Below are 15324 nucleotides of genomic sequence, written 5' to 3'. Positions count from 1 at the left end.
TTGATAACTTGGTCAAAATGTCATCAACGCAGTTGAAAATATATTATTGCGTATCAGAGCTCGTTTCCCCACATTCACGTGTTATGGAGGTCTTTGATGACCTCTGTCCATGAGTCAACTTTACAATATACAGGAACAGGGATCGTTCTTCTCCAATTCGCATTTACAAACTTGTTAGTAACGAAGTGGACCATAAAAGCGAACACTTTCACAACTTTCCGAGCTGATCGACGCGCAGCAGCAGCGGAGGAAGGGCGGGCACTGAGGCCCCGCCCACCACAGCTCGACTCTGACACCAGCGCACAGCTAACGGCTAATGCTATCGAGGTAGGCTAAATGACAAAATACCGATTCCTCCCCCCCGAGACTTTTATGTCATAATAGATCGGGGAGTGATCCTCTTTACTAACTATTCGCTTCGTGGAGGAAACCACATGTGTGGGTCAGATCTTCGTATCAAGACGCTTTAAGTTATTAGAAGCAAACGTGGGCGTTAACTCGTATTAATTAACGTTTCTTCTGATACAAAAATGCAAGTATATTCTCATGGCAACGTCTTTATAAATCCAATCACCAAAAAGGAGGTGGTTCGGTCCATTCCTTGTGTTTTGTGAAAATCCCTGCTGGTCGGAGCCCAACAGCGCCTCCTAACGGTGCGCATAGAACTGCAGCTGGAAGCGTCGGAACACGCCCTGAACGATCTAACAGCAATAAGACGATCCAAGGATCTAAAAGACTTTTACCCGATCTTCCATGGACCAAGTACTGTACTGTACTACTACTTGTATTGTATCACATAACTTCAACCTTACTCTCCCCACTTTTCCGTTGCCTCAGCCTTAAAGTTTCCTGCCCGACCTCAGAGTTGTGAATAAAACCAAAGATTGTTGTTGATGCATTCCGGCCGATAGCCCACCCTGTTATCCAGACCTATTTCAAGCACCTTGATGATAACCCGAGTCAATGTCCATAGTCCTTCCACCGAAGTTTACCTCCTGCATTTTTAGCACAATATTGATCTTTGTCTCTTAGTAGGAATTCGACTTATCCCACCACCTGGAAGAGTAAAATCACAGTCAGTTTCATCATTTAATTGTCTTCCTGTCGGTCAGACCTTCTCCTCCAGGTTTGCGATGGCGTCATTTGTGCCCCAGGGTCCAAAGCCCACGGACTGCGTCACCAAGGTGGCTCTGAGTGTTTCCTGTCAGAACCTGCTGGACAAGGATCATTTCTCCAAGTCGGACCCTCTGTGCGTGCTTCTCATGAATACCTCTGGGCCACACTGGTGTGAGGTAAACTGTAGTTTTCAGACATTTTCACACACAAAAGTCTGTTTGTAATAAGATTCACATCCAAACATCAAGGGCGACCGGTTCCCTTCGCAGACTTGTAGGCTGACACACCACATATCATATGGAATTCACTATAAGTCACACTGAGCTGTCATCCATCCACTTGTTTTTGCTACATAATTTATATAACGCCTGCTAAAAGTTTTGGAACTGACAAATGGGAGATGATCCTGCCTAAACGCTCACTGTGTCATGTATTTAACTTCACTTGCTCTTCTTGTGAGGCGCTGGTGTGTATAACCTGACGCTGGGTCATTAGATGCATGTGGAGAGAGATATTTTCATCCTCCCTGATGACCTGGGACCGACCCATTAATGGGCTCCCAGATGGTTTTACACAGGCTGAAACAAACTCAAACTCACCGGCTCCAGACTCATCATTAAAACGCGCACTACCCCGATTACATCTGGGTCGCTTACGCGGCTTCAGTCTATTTTTACATCTGCATTGTATGAAGGACAAGCTAGATCAGATAATTATGGGCTGTCAGGAGAGTGAGAGTGGGACAGAATAAGTTAGGCTCAATTATCACACCTCTCTAAAACTTAAAAAGACTGAAACCAAACATTTTTGTGCAAAAAAAAGGGACGTGACATTGAAACTCGTATCTTTTCAGGTTGGCCGGACGGAGAAAATCATGAATTGCCTGGACCCCGCCTTCTCCAAAACGTTTGTCATTGACTACTACTTTGAGGTGGTACAGAAGCTCAGGTTTGAAGTGTACGACATCGACAGCGACAGCTGCAACCTGCAAGAAGCCGACTTCCTGGGTGAACTGGAGTGTACCTTGGGACAGGTTATTATCCGTGTTTGTGACAGAGGCTGGTTGTTATGTGGTTAAGGGTTTCAGAAATGTAATTTTTAAAATGTATTATCCCCCAGATTGTGTCCTCTAAGAAACTAATGAGACCACTTGTGATGAAGGACAAACGTCCAGCAGGGAAGGGGAGCATTACAGTGAGTTTAGCATGTTTTTCTTTTTAAAGCTCCTCATTTGTTGCGCTCACAGTTTTTAACTCAACACTCTGTCCGTCTGTGCAGATATTTGCGGAGGAAAGAACTGACAGCAGGGTGGTGGAGTTTGAAGTTGCAGCCCGAAAACTGGATAAAAAGGTATCAAATTCAAGTTAAGTTTGAATTATTTTTATTGTTATTTGTGGTTTCATCGGAGATGATAAAACCAACACAATTCTGAAGCCTTTGAAGGAAGAGAATATTTTTTGGGGGTCTGACAGCCTCTGTGATGCTGTGATTAGCTTGGATTTGGTGTGAACCATTCTGTTTACCCAGGATTTCTTTGGGAAGTCGGATCCTTTCCTGGAATTCTACAAACAGACTGGAACTGGATGGCAGCTCGCTCACAGAACAGAGGTGCCGAAAAACACGCTCACTCCCTTTCTGCTTGTTCCAGACCTTAGATCATAACGTGTAGTACAGGGTTATTAGAAGCTTTATCCTGTAGCCGTACTGCACTCTAGGTATATTTCTGAATGTCAATATATTGCATTAAATCTGTTGTGGGATTTATTTTTATTTTTGAGGTGCAAACATTTTTTTAAATTCTTTAGGTGGTCAAAAACAACCTGAACCCAACATGGAAACCATTTAGAATCCCTCTGCAGTCACTGTGTGGTGGTGATGTGGAGAAACCAATAAAGGTAACACTCACACACACACACACACACACACACACACACACACGTGCACACGCATGACAGTTTAGTGCAAATCTTAACCCTGTTCATTAACGCAACATTAAATTGGGGAAAATCTTCACCTCTTAGATGTTTTTCCTTTTGTAGCTCTGAAGGACACGAGTCCTGGACCTTAAATGAAAAACATTACCATTATTTGCAGATGAGAATGTTCTTGTTAATTCTTCTGAAAAATACAATTTTTGATGCACTTTATGAATGATTTAAAGGCAGCACATCCAGGAGGTGAATAGTTTTAATCGCACTGAAGGTCATTTTATCTCTTTTATTGCTAACACATGGTTATTGTGCACAGGAAAATCACACTTACTGTAAAAACCCTCACTACGAGTCTCCATTGTTAATAGGAGGAACCTTGTGAATGTTAAATATGTTTTTGTTAAAATACCAGAGTCTGTTATGCTGTTTTCTGTTTCCACTCTTTTAACCCCATGAAGGCATGCTCTACAGCCCCGGCTGCAAGTGAGTTTAGAGTCTCCTCCTGAGTGCCTTTCTCACCCAAGTGTCATATGACAGCCCATAATCCTAAACAAACCTTCATCTATCTTAAAGGAATAAGTATTAAGAAAAAGACTGTCCAGTCTGGTAGGTTTGCATTGTTTACTGCAAACAGACAATGAGACGTCAGTTTTCATTCAAAACTCACCGAGCAACACTGACCTTTGTGTACGAGCTGAATTTCCTCCATCAGTATGTTAAAAAAGACCCATGGGATCATTTCTCAAAGGACATGTTTTCCATTAAGATGGACTCTTTACAGTTTTCCATGAGCATTGGTCCTGGGGTACCCAAATCCAGTCCTCGAGAGTCCAGCCGGGTTTTCTGTCCCCTGGCAGAAACGCTTCCTCCAAGAAAAGTGGGATCCCAGGTGAAAGCGTGTCTGCCTGGTAGGACAGAAATCCCGGGGGGGGATTTGGGCACCCCTGTCTCGATCAGCTGTAGTGTTCCAGTTAGTCTGCTGTGTGCAGTGATCCCTTCATGCCATTTGTAGATCTGTTTGTCTTTTACCGGGTGTCTTTTACCCATGTTTGTCTTATCATTATGTAGTAATTAGCTAGGTGTGTTAATGGGTAATTGCCTGACTTTCTTATGGATGTGTATATTTGTAGGTGGATTGTTTTGACCACAACAACAGTGGCTCTCATGAAATAATTGGGTGTTTTGAGACCAATCTGGCCCACATTCAGCAGGCATCAGCAACATACGCGGTAAGATGTGTGGAAAAAAGCCTAAACCAACCTGTTTCTCCTTTCATTTCCAAATTTGCTGTAGGTCCAAGTCACATTTTAGGGGTTTCTAACCAATATACACTCACTGGCCACTTTATTAGGTACACCATGCTAGTAACGGGTTGGACCCCCTTTTGCCTTCAGAACTGCCTCAATTCTTCGTGGCATAGATTCAACAAGGTGCTGGAAGCATTCCTCAGAGAGTTTGGTCCATATTGACATGATGGCATCACACAGTTGCCGCAGATTTGTCGGCTGCACATCCATGATGCGAATCTCCCGTTCCACCACATCCCAAAGATGCTCTATTGGATTGAGATCTGGTGACTGTGGAGGCCATTTGAGTACAGTGAACTCATTGTCATGTTCAAGAAACCAGTCTGAGATGATTCCAGCTTTATGACATGGCGCATTATCCTGCTGAAAGTAGCCATCAGAAGTTGGGTACATTGTGGTCATAAAGGGATGGACATGGTCAGCAACAATACTCAGGTAGGCTGTGGCGTTGCAACGATGCTCAATTGGTACCAAGGGGCCCAAAGAGTGCCAAGAAAATATTCCCCACACCATTACACCACCACCACCAGCCTGAACCGTTGATACAAGGCAGGATGGATCCATGCTTTCATGTTGTAGACGCCAAATTCTGACCCTACCATCCGAATGTCGCAGCAGAAATCGAGACTCATCAGACCAGGCAACGTTTTTCCAATCTTCTATTGTCCAATTTCGATGAGCTTGTGCAAATTGTAGCCTCAGTTTCCTGTTCTTAGCTGAAAGGAGTGGCACCCGGTGTGGTCTTCTGCTGCTGTAGCCCATCTGCCTCAAAGTTCGACGTACTGTGCGTTCAGAGATGCTCTTCTGCCTACCTTGGTTGTAACGGGTGGTTATTTGAGTCACTGTTGCCTTTCTATCAGCTCGAACCAGTCTGGCCATTCTCCTCTGACCTCTGGCATCAACAAGGCATTTCCGCCCACAGAACTGCCGCTCACTGGATATTTTTTCTTTTTCGGACCATTCTCTGTAAACCCTAGAGATGGTTGTGCATGAAAATCCCAGTAGATCAGCAGTTTCTGAAATACTCAGACCAGCCCTTCTGGCACCAACAACCATGCCACGTTCAAAGTCACTCAAATCACCTTTCTTCCCCATACTGATGCTCGGTTTGAACTGCAGGAGATTGTCTTGACCATGTCTACATGCCTAAATGCACTGAGTTGCCGACATGTGATTGGCTGATTAGAAATTAAGTGTTAAAGAGCAGTTGGACAGGTGTACCTAATAAAGTGGCCGGTGAGTGTATGTGGGGTTTCTTGCACCTGCACTGGTCTCTGTTTCTGTGGTGTATCTGAGCTGCACGGTGCTGAAGCCTGAAACCAGCATTTGGTTTCTCCTCAGGCTGAGTTTGACTGCATCAACAAAAAGAAGAAAGAGAAGAAGAAAGGATACAAAAACTCTGGCGTTATCATTGTGAAGAAATGCTCGGTAGGTTGTTTTTCTTGGACTCTCCGTTATCTGTAAATGTGAGTTTGGTTTCAACCAAGAAGACAAGATGTGATTTTTATTTTTTTAGATCGTAAAGGAGTATACATTTCTGGATTTCATCATGGGGGGCTGCCAGATTAACTTCACTGTGAGTGACGTCAGTTTTTGTTAGGTGCATTTTGGGAATGCATTTGCTGAGGACGCTTTCTCTATTCTGTTGTCTTTTTCCCTGCATCCCCGGATCAGATTGCTATTGATTTTACTGGTTCCAATGGGGACCCCAGGTTGCCAAACTCCCTGCATTACATCAACCCTCAGGGCTATAACGAATATCTGTCCGCTATCTGGGCGGTGGGCAACGTCATCCAAGACTACGACAGGTAAATAAGTTCGTTGTAGCCCAGACAAGAAAAGTACAGATTTGATTTGACCAGAAAAAGCAAAGGGGGTCTATATGCTGAATCAGATGGCATTATTCAGAAAAGACTATGACAATTCAATGTTTCTGCAACAGTAATGGCAACATTTGTTGAGGACAGGTGGAAATTCTGACTACACAGATCTTTCTGTTTGATTTAAACTATGTCAATGTGAATGATGTCTCCTGTCCCATCCTGACTGTCCAGTGACAAGATGTTCCCTGCTTTTGGATTTGGTGCCCAGATCCCTCCAACAATGCAGGTAACTGAGCTTTAAAACAAATTGAGGGCAGAGTTCATCTTCATTGGCTGCTAAATGTTTCACAATGAAGCTGTTTGTGTTTGAAGGTTTCTCATGAGTTTCCCATCAACTTCAACCCATCAAACCCATTTTGTGCAGGTAATAATTGCTTAAAATCTGTGACTTATCAGTGATAATCCATTAACTATTTAATCTATATGACTGTAATATTTAAAAATTAATCTTCATTAGCACCTCACAAAATGTTAGGCAAATGGCTGAGTTAGGAAAGAGATTAAATCGATTCACCAAAACAACTAAAATAATTGCAGCGCTAGTGTCGATCTAAACTGCTACCATAAATCCAACGTTGTCTGGTTCTGGTAATGGCCCGTGCCTCTGCGTGTTGTCCAGGCATTGAAGGTGTGATCCAGGCCTACCAGCAGTGTCTGCCCCAGGTGAAGCTTTACGGCCCCACCAACTTCTCCCCAATCATCAACCACGTGGCTCAGTTCGGTAAACAAGCCATTCATCAACAAACTGCCTCCGTGAGTTCTGAACGTTGCACCTTGTTGTTTATTTAAAAGAAACCTTTAATCAGAGGAAACCTTCCGGCGTGTCGTCCCTCGCAGAATTACTTTGTTCTCCTCATCATCACCGATGGAGTCATCACAGACATGGACGAGACCCGTAGTGCCATCGTCAACGCCTCCAGCTTGCCCATGTCCATCATCATTGTCGGCGTGGGCGGGGCCGATTTCACCGCCATGGAGTTCCTGGATGGAGATGATGGCATTTTGCGCTCCGCTACAGGCCAGGCCGCCATGAGGGACATTGTCCAGTTTGTACCATTCAGGCAGTTCCAAAATGTGAGCCGCGTCTTCAAGCCGAGCCTCTGTTGAACCACACACCCACCCAGAGTTATTTCTCATTTTAGAATAATGCCCATGATTTGAACGTCTGCACATCTTATTTCAGGCGGGCGCTGCAGCCCTTGCCCAAAGTGTACTGGCAGAGCTGCCTGACCAAGTGACCTCGTTCTTCAATACATTCCATCTGAAACCCCCCAGCGAGCCCAGTCCGTCCTAGAAATGTAGGAGCACCTGTAGCCTCTTTCCCCTCCTAACCCAGATTTACCCATCTGACACTGTCAAATGAAACACTCAGCAAATCATAACATTCAATTCAAAACTGGCTGCAGAAACTCAAACAATCTAGGAACATTGACAGGTACAGGCTCATTTTGTAGAGGAACAGTTGTAGTAAATCTGACAGCTTGATGAAATATAAGGTGTTGCAACAGTACTCAAATGTTGCAAATGTTTGCAATATTCAGTCCGCATTTAGGGACAGTCGTGAACGTTAATTTTATTTATATCAGCGTCACTCCTGCCTGTTGCCTCTGGACATGCTGACTTCACCCTTCTCATCAGAGAATGTGTGTTTCTTCTCCTCAGGCTCCTCAGGAAATGCTGACTCAGAGCGTCTTAGCTGAAATCCCCGGCCAGGTGACCAGCTTCTTCAACACCATGAAGTTGAAGCCACCCCACGGTGACACGCCTGTCAGCGACCCTTCAGCATCTGCACCCCCCAGTGATTTATCATCATGAACGTCTTTAATGCTGGAGTCTGTCCTCTCTAAACTGCATCCTCTCGGGCTGTGATGAATAGAATATGTAAATACCAACACAAAAAAGCCATTACGTACTGCTAGTCAAAGGTCTTTATCATAAATTCTTAATTTAAATGTGGTTTTAGCTAACTTAAGTGACATGATTGTAAAGCATTTCTATAAATTCAGAATGTGGTTACTGCAACACTCGATAAGACAAAGGGCTAAAACACCACCTGGGCTCATTTATCCTGTCTAGAGATTACACAACATTTTGGTTGGTTGGGGGGGTATATATCCTTTTAAACAATTTCAGAGAGTTTATTGCTATATAATAGCTTTTTTTACAGTCATGTTTACATCAGGAGACCACCCACATTACAGTGGATTCATTTTTAACCAATGTCTCACAGAATTTATATCTTTATAAGTATACGTATTACAAAATCATAGCTGTTTTTTGTTTAATATTTTATGTTGAGTTCTTGACATACTTTAAGTGCCAGGTACATGGTTTATGTGTACAGTAATGATGACACCAGGAACCTTGTGTTGATCACATAGAGAAGTTATAACACTTACTGACTTGTGAAAATGGTCTGTAGCGTTTCATTTATTCAAGATGTGCCTTGTTAATTGCACTGATTGTGAAAGGTTTTTTATTTTCTTTTTTTTACAAAAAACTGCAGTATTGCATAAATCGATTTTATAACTGCTTCCTTTTGTTGATGAATGTAAATTATAACACGTGAATGTGTTGTTTATAACCTTATAACAGACACAGTAATGTCAAAATAAACAAATATTTACGGCACATCCGAATTTCCATGAATTCAGGGCGCGCGTTACGTCATCAGATGACTAATGGTGGAGAAATTACCGGTAGTGACAATTTATCTCGTTATTTCCCGGTAACACTTAAGTAGAACAGACGGATGAAAGGCGCAGGATAGTTTAGTAACGTTGAGTCTTAAATAAATCATTTGAATTCAAAACTGGTCAAACATGCCCTAAATGTGCAAATTTACTTTATTTACCGTAAAATGATTGATCGGTCACGGCGGTGGGCGTGGCCAGAGGCGCTATACTGTCCGCGTAAAAGGGGGCGGGTGATACGTCAGATTAACCGACTGTCAGTATTACTCCCAAAATTTCTCTTTCTCTGTGTTCGGTGTCTCGTCCGTCATTCTGGTAAGTGTAAGTTAAATGTAAACTTTACTTATTATTAGTAGACGCGTGCTTAGCAACGCATTCAACCTTTACTGCGCTTGCTAGCCAGCTAGCATGCTAGCGTTAGCCGTTGCATCTGTCTAAAGTTTCTAAACATTATAGATATGTTACTCATTTAAGTGTGATGTTGACAGTCCACGCATGAGCTTTCACCTTCCTGCACAGTTTGCGGAAGCTATCGAATCACTGCATTTGATTTTGTTTCCCCATTCTAACTTCTCTATATGTTGAGAAGCAGTTGTTAATTATGTTCAAACATTACAATTATACGACTGCTTTAATGCCTATTTACACTGTAATTGTGGTCCGCTGTGCTTCCGATGACAGTTTTCACGTCTCTCCAGACAGTCGGACATGGCTGCCCAGTGTGTAACCAAGGTGGAGCTCACAGTCTCCTGTGACAATCTCATGGACAAAGACATCGGCTCCAAGTCTGACCCCCTGTGCGTCCTTTTAATGAGCAGCTCGGACTCCAAGTTTTATGAGGTCAGTAGGTTATGGAGGGTTGTAATAACGCTCCGAAAATTTAGTGGTATATGGATTTGGAACACATTCCCAAGTTTAGATAAGGAAGTCACTTAAGTGGGTTCATTGCACATTTTCGAAAAAGTCTTGAGTCAACTTTAAACTCCATGTTGGATAAAGCAGCTGCAGCATTGGGACATATTCCTGTTTTCTCACTTCTGATTGTTGGTCACAGGGGTTTCGCTACACTATGTTGTACCTGCAATAAAGCCGGCTGCTGTTTCATGTTTCTCAACAGATCGGACGCACAGAGAAGATCCAGAATTGCCTCAACCCCAAGTTTGCAAAGAAGTTTCTCGTCGATTACTACTTTGAAATGGTGCAAAAGTTAAAATTTGGAATTTACGACATTGACAATAAAACCATTGACCTAAGCGACGATGACTTCCTTGGAGAATTGGAGTGTACTCTGGGCCAGGTAAGAGGGTCTCTCATCTCCTGGAAGGAGTTCCTCTTCTCCCATTTCCTGCGATATTTATCACTTTGCAAAGTAAAAAGAGCAACAGCACACCAGCATGTTACAAATGAAGATCAAACACCGCTGATAACCACTTACTGTGTTGTCTCTTGGCGTAATCTGACCCCAGATGTTCACTTTACCTCTTTGTTTTGCCCTTGGCACTGGTCGTGCAGGCTGAGATGCAGAGATTTTGTGCTCATTACATATTATTTTTTTTAATATGACAGATTGTGTCCAGTAAAAAGCTGACCAGACCACTACTGCGGAAGAACAAATCCCCTGCGGGAAAAGGAAGCATCACGGTGAGAGAGAAGCGCTGCCCTAGTTTGACTGTTCTATTGGTTCTGTTGCTGTGATTGTTATCCCTATTTTCTACGGTAGATCTGTGCCGAGGAAATAAAAGACAACAGGGTGGTGAACTTTGAGGTGGAAGCCAGGAAGTTGGATAACAAGGTTTGTGTGGGCGATTTATTCTGCGGCCCATTATCGGATGGTCACGTGTTTATTGCTGAGTTTCATATTTCCAGGATTTCTTTGGAAAGTCGGATCCGTATCTGGAATTCTTCAAGCAAACACCAACTGGATGGCAGCTGGCTCACAGGACAGAGGTAAAAATCAGACCTTCTTATCAAACACCTGCAAGTTATAGTGTGTTTTTTCTTATCAGCACTTTTCCGTGCGTAATTTCCACCGTTTTGGGGCATCAGGTGGTGAAGAACAACTTAAATCCCACCTGGAGACCTTTCCGTATCCCCCTGCAGTCCCTGTGTGGAGGAGATATGGACAAACCTGTAAAGGTCAGCAATCGTTTTTGTTGTAAACTTGTGCCAGCCTGCACTTATCTTTGAACCGACAGATGCCGCAGAGAGGCATCAAACTGTCTCTTGTGCCAACCATTGCTTCGCTTCTTGTGGTTTAATGTCGCTGTCACAAAGATAAATGTATGTTTCGGAGCCGACAGCGGTCTTTGGTGCAGCGTGTCGACTGAGACGGGAGCTTTGAAGATTTCTTGACTTTCGTGTTTTTTAATTTCCGAAGCCGTCGTGTCAGGAAGGAGGGTGTATCCATCTGTACAAGTGAGTTTCTCACTGCGTTGCTTCTCATGTTCCTTCATGGGTGAAGTGTGTGAATGAAATAAATGGAGGAATCGTAGAGGAGAGCCGGCCCTCCAGCTCCATCCTGCTGGATCTCCCAACCAGAATCACATTCGTCTATCCTCTCTTTGCTCATCTTGGAGTCATTTCACTCTGCATCTTTCTGGTTTATTCGTAGTTGAAAGTTGTCTGAATTTCACATGCATGGTTCTGCTTCTGCTGTTGTCTTCACCTCTAGACTGAAGTGAAACTAAAGACTCAGTTCACTCAAAGCACAATGAAATTAACACCTGGTCCATGTAAGGGACATAATTTAAATCGAGAAGCCGAAGATCCTGAGCGAACTGACCCTTTAAATGTGTTCACGTTAGGTGTGAAGGGTTGCATCATTTGCTGTGGCGTCGTTTTTCTTTCTGCGTCCAGGTTGAGTGCTATGACTACGACAACGACGGCTCACATGATCTGATTGGATTATTTGAGACCACAATGACGCGGCTGAAAGAGGCATCACGATCTTCGCCGGTAAGAATCTTCTCCCTCTCGCGTTCTTCACCCACCCTTTCAGAGCCTGAATGCTCTCAAGCATGTTCCTTAAGTCTGGAATGACTTTTTTATCCATCTTTCTTTTGTCAGGCAGAGTTTGAGTGCATCAACAGTAAAAAGAAGCAGAAGAAGAAAGGCTACAAGAACTCTGGAGTTGTCAGTGTGAAGTCCTGCCAGGTGAGGTGTTTCTGTTGGTTCCTGCAGGCTGAAGCTCCATTTAATTCTCCCACTCGGGACAAGCATGTGAGTAAGGCTGTGGTTTTTAACGACCGTAGGTGGTGAAGGAGTACACCTTCCTAGATTACATCATGGGTGGCTGCCAGATCAACTTCACCGTGAGTCTCAGCTTCTCTGTTCGGCTTTACCTTCAGCGTTCTTCTACTGCGTCTGACGTCTGCTGCCTTTTCACCAGGTGGCCGTCGACTTCACAGGGTCCAACGGGGATCCCAGATCTCCTCAGTCTCTGCACTACATCAGTCCTCAGGGCGTCAATGAGTACCTGTCTGCTATCTGGTCTGTCGGCAATGTCATCCAGGACTACGACAGGTGCGTATGAGAAAGGAAGCGCACGGACCGACGATAAAACCTGAGCACGTTGGTTTGCTTTTAACGCGGAAGTGTTGTTGTCCCTCCCTGCAGTGACAAGATGTTTCCTGCGTTTGGATTTGGAGCCCAGATTCCTCCTTCCTGGCAGGTCAGACTTCATAGAAGATTCATTACACAAAATAATCCATAATAGGATGGAAAACTAATCCATTTAAAATCTTCCCTCACAGGTTTCCCACGAGTTTCCTCTTAATTTTAACCCATCTAATCCATTTTGTGCAGGTGTGTGTTCAATTCACCGCACATGTGGTGACGCTGCACAGGGTTTTAAGCGTGTGTGTGTTTGTGTGTAGGCATTGAAGGAGTTGTGGAGGCATACAGAGTCTGTCTGCCCCAGATTAAGCTCTACGGCCCCACCAACTTCTCTCCCATCATCAACCACGTAGCCTGCTTCGCCAAACAAGCGCTGCAGCAGACCACCGCTTCAGTGAGTGCTCCTCTGCTGGAACAGCAGCACTCAGCCTATGCAGATTTATTGTACTTTGCTGTAGAGGAGAGGCTTGTTCAGCAACGGTAAAAGGTAGAAAAAGAAATGAACTAAACATACCCGGAGAGGTCCTTAATAGTTTAGGTGTAGTTGGGTAATTGCCGTTGAAAACAGAGCTGTTTCTAAAAGAAAACAACTGTGATGTGATTGGATATTATAGCACAGCTGACACAACTACTCTGCTGTTTCATTCTTTCCAAAGCAATACTTTGTTCTCCTCATCATCACCGACGGAGTCATCACAGACATGGACGAGACCCGGAACGCCATCGTCAACGCCTCCCGCCTGCCCATGTCCATTATCATCGTCGGCGTGGGCGGGGCCGACTTCACCGCCATGGAGTTCCTGGATGGGGACGACGGACGCCTGCGTTCCATGGCTGGCGAGGCCGCCATGCGCGACATCGTGCAGTTTGTCCCTTTCAGGCAATTTAAAAATGTACGTCGGCGTGTTCTGTGGCGTCAGCTGCTCAGTCAGGAGCCATTTCATTGCTTAAAACCGGCTGGTGTAAAATCTTTCACTAAGTCATAACCCACGACGGCATGCACACGCACACTCACTGGTGCACATGTCCAAAACCCTGGAAGTCCCCGCCCAGCTCACTGAGCTGACTTGTGTGCCTTGTTTATTCCTGTCTTTCCAGGCACCCGCCCAGGCTCTTGCTCAGAACGTTTTGGCTGAATTACCTCAACAAGTGGCCTCATTCTTCAATTTATTCAAACTGAAGCCTCCCAACGATCCCAGTCCTTCATAGGGGTACTTTTGAGTTATAAACCCCATGAACATGCAATACATTGCAACTCTTACCCCCCCCCCATCCTTCACTGCATGGCTCCATCATAAGTAGCGACTCCTCCTGGTCTCACACCCATTACAGGTCACCTGTTTCTCCATCATTAGTGCAGCACATTCTGAGGATGTGGTGCACCGGTGATCTTCAACTTTGGAGGGAAACTCCACTCTGGCCCTTGAGTCAATGCCGTAGGCTTTGTTCTTTACATCGGAAAGTGTTGGCACCCATAGATGTGGAGAATTCCTCTGCTCATTGTGACTTAATGACCCGTGACGTGATGTTCACATCCCTGCTGCACAGACCCGATTGTGGGTTGGAGCGATGTAAACGGACGTAATCAGAACCTTTCCAGCGTTAAATGTGGGTTGAATCCAATCGTAAAAAAATACATTTTACTGTCAGAGTTTCCAGAGTGATGTCGGCAAATCTTGTCAGAAAACTGGAAACAAAAGTGTCTTTGGTTACACTCTGAAAACAGCTTAAGGTGAAAGTCAGAGGGAGTTTTCCTGTTTCCATCTTTATGACTTCTTCTTTCTCCTTAAGCTTCCTGCATTCTAATGAATTTACAGTCGACCAATGTTAAAAAAGGAAGGTTTTTACAACTCTGTGTCCCATTTCCTTTGCAAGGCTCCTCCAGAGGCTCTGGCAAAGTCCGTGCTAGCGGAAGTTCCCACACAGCTGGTTGAATTCTTCACCACTATGAAGCTGATTCCACCCAACTCCACCGGTCCTGCACCAAACACTTCAGAAACGCCCTGATACTGCAGCGACAAGGACGGGAAACAGTTCACAGCTTTATCTATCACACTCACTCCCTCGCCACCCAGAAAAAAGGACAAGCTCTTATATTAGTTTACCTTTTTGTCTTTTGAGTGACATTCACAGGGAAACAAACTTTACAATCTTTTAATGGTAGTAACTACACTCTTTATGGCTTAATTCTGTTGAAATACAAACTTTAGCTTAGCTACTGCTGCATTCCCTTCTTGTTGCAGACTTTCCTGTGCAGAAATTCCAAATTCTATGTAAAGCCAATTTTTGAAAAAAAATCATGTCAAAGGTATTCATTTTTAAAATGCGAGGATAATATTATCATGGTAGATTTAGTTTTACTGCGTCAATCGAATTACTCCTTTTATATTTGACTTTGGTGTAATCCAGTTATTTAGCATTCTGGACCCTCACGCCTGTTTCTTCCTGTTATACAAGTGTTGCCTTATAGCCTAACAGTATATACATCTCTGCCCATGAAGCCTGTATACATCAGTTATATTGGTATCCAATGTCTCTTTAATCTATAGTACTTGCAATATGTGGATTAAAAAAATGAAGCAATTATTTCACACTTGGTAATGTTTTTAATTAGTGTGGCCTGTTGTACTGTGAAAACAATATGCTACATGATCAGTGACGTGCAGTGAGAAAGCTTAATCTAAGCACGCTTTAGGGCTTTTGCTGCCACCTGCTGGATCCCCGAGTCAAAACCATGAGTGCGTGGCCAAAAACGTCCATTCCTATAGATGCATCTAGG

General features: G+C 44.0%; 2 protein-coding genes across 13 annotated transcripts; both read left to right on the top strand.

Annotated features, from left to right (window-relative positions):
• The first annotated feature begins 172 nt into the window (after positions 1–172).
• On the top strand, positions 173–8868 carry LOC130513433 (copine-3-like). 5 transcript variants are annotated; one of them, XM_057012170.1, is made up of 18 exons: positions 173–327; positions 1113–1292; positions 1970–2149; positions 2236–2310; positions 2395–2466; positions 2644–2724; positions 2922–3011; positions 3814–3936; positions 4178–4276; positions 5696–5782; positions 5871–5930; positions 6029–6162; positions 6409–6463; positions 6550–6601; positions 6857–6990; positions 7075–7311; positions 7421–7535; positions 7900–8868. In XM_057012170.1, the coding sequence occupies exons 2-17, from the start codon at positions 1134–1136 to the stop codon at positions 7529–7531; spliced, it is 1749 nt and encodes a 582-aa protein (XP_056868150.1). In that variant the 5' UTR covers positions 173–327; positions 1113–1133; the 3' UTR covers positions 7532–7535; positions 7900–8868. The 5 variants fall into 5 exon arrangements, with proteins under 5 accessions (XP_056868150.1, XP_056868149.1, XP_056868152.1 ...); XM_057012169.1 differs by lacking the exon at positions 7421–7535; XM_057012172.1 differs by lacking the exon at positions 3814–3936 and having other exon boundaries at positions 174–327.
• Positions 8869–8971: 103 nt separating this feature from the next.
• cpne3 (copine III) lies at positions 8972–15138 on the top strand. 8 transcript variants are annotated; one of them, XM_057012187.1, is made up of 18 exons: positions 9081–9245; positions 9629–9770; positions 10048–10227; positions 10497–10571; positions 10651–10722; positions 10797–10877; positions 10977–11066; positions 11308–11345; positions 11735–11885; positions 11997–12083; positions 12182–12241; positions 12319–12452; positions 12546–12600; positions 12683–12734; positions 12806–12939; positions 13202–13438; positions 13644–13756; positions 14421–15138. In XM_057012187.1, the coding sequence occupies exons 2-17, from the start codon at positions 9639–9641 to the stop codon at positions 13752–13754; spliced, it is 1689 nt and encodes a 562-aa protein (XP_056868167.1). In that variant the 5' UTR covers positions 9081–9245; positions 9629–9638; the 3' UTR covers positions 13755–13756; positions 14421–15138. The 8 variants fall into 8 exon arrangements, with proteins under 8 accessions (XP_056868164.1, XP_056868163.1, XP_056868167.1 ...); XM_057012184.1 differs by lacking the exon at positions 13644–13756 and having other exon boundaries at positions 8972–9245; positions 9633–9770; XM_057012183.1 differs by lacking the exon at positions 13644–13756 and having other exon boundaries at positions 8973–9245; positions 9612–9770.
• The last annotated feature ends 186 nt before the right edge of the window (positions 15139–15324 follow it).

The sequence above is a fragment of the Takifugu flavidus genome, chromosome 17, assembly GCF_003711565.1.
Source record: "Takifugu flavidus isolate HTHZ2018 chromosome 17, ASM371156v2, whole genome shotgun sequence".
In the NCBI taxonomy this organism is placed as follows: Eukaryota; Metazoa; Chordata; class Actinopteri; order Tetraodontiformes; family Tetraodontidae; genus Takifugu; species Takifugu flavidus.
Note: the sequence above shows the minus strand (reverse complement) of the source record. Positions and strands in the feature narration are given on the sequence as shown.

Bases quoted from the DNA above. Each gene is read 5' to 3' on its own strand.
- LOC130513433 (XM_057012173.1), top strand. The intron at 2,150-2,235 runs GTTATTATCCGT...ATTATCCCCCAG, and splicing joins TGGAGTGTACCTTGGGACAG to ATTGTGTCCTCTAAGAAACT. The intron at 3,937-4,177 runs GTGAAAGCGTGT...GTATATTTGTAG, and splicing joins CAAGAAAAGTGGGATCCCAG to GTGGATTGTTTTGACCACAA.
- cpne3 (XM_057012184.1), top strand. From the start codon at position 9,639: ATGGCTGCCCAGTGTGTAACCAAGGTGGAGCTCACAGTCTCCTGTGAC. The intron at 9,771-10,047 runs GTCAGTAGGTTA...GTTTCTCAACAG, and splicing joins CGGACTCCAAGTTTTATGAG to ATCGGACGCACAGAGAAGAT. The intron at 12,453-12,545 runs GTGCGTATGAGA...CCCTCCCTGCAG, and splicing joins GTCATCCAGGACTACGACAG to TGACAAGATGTTTCCTGCGT.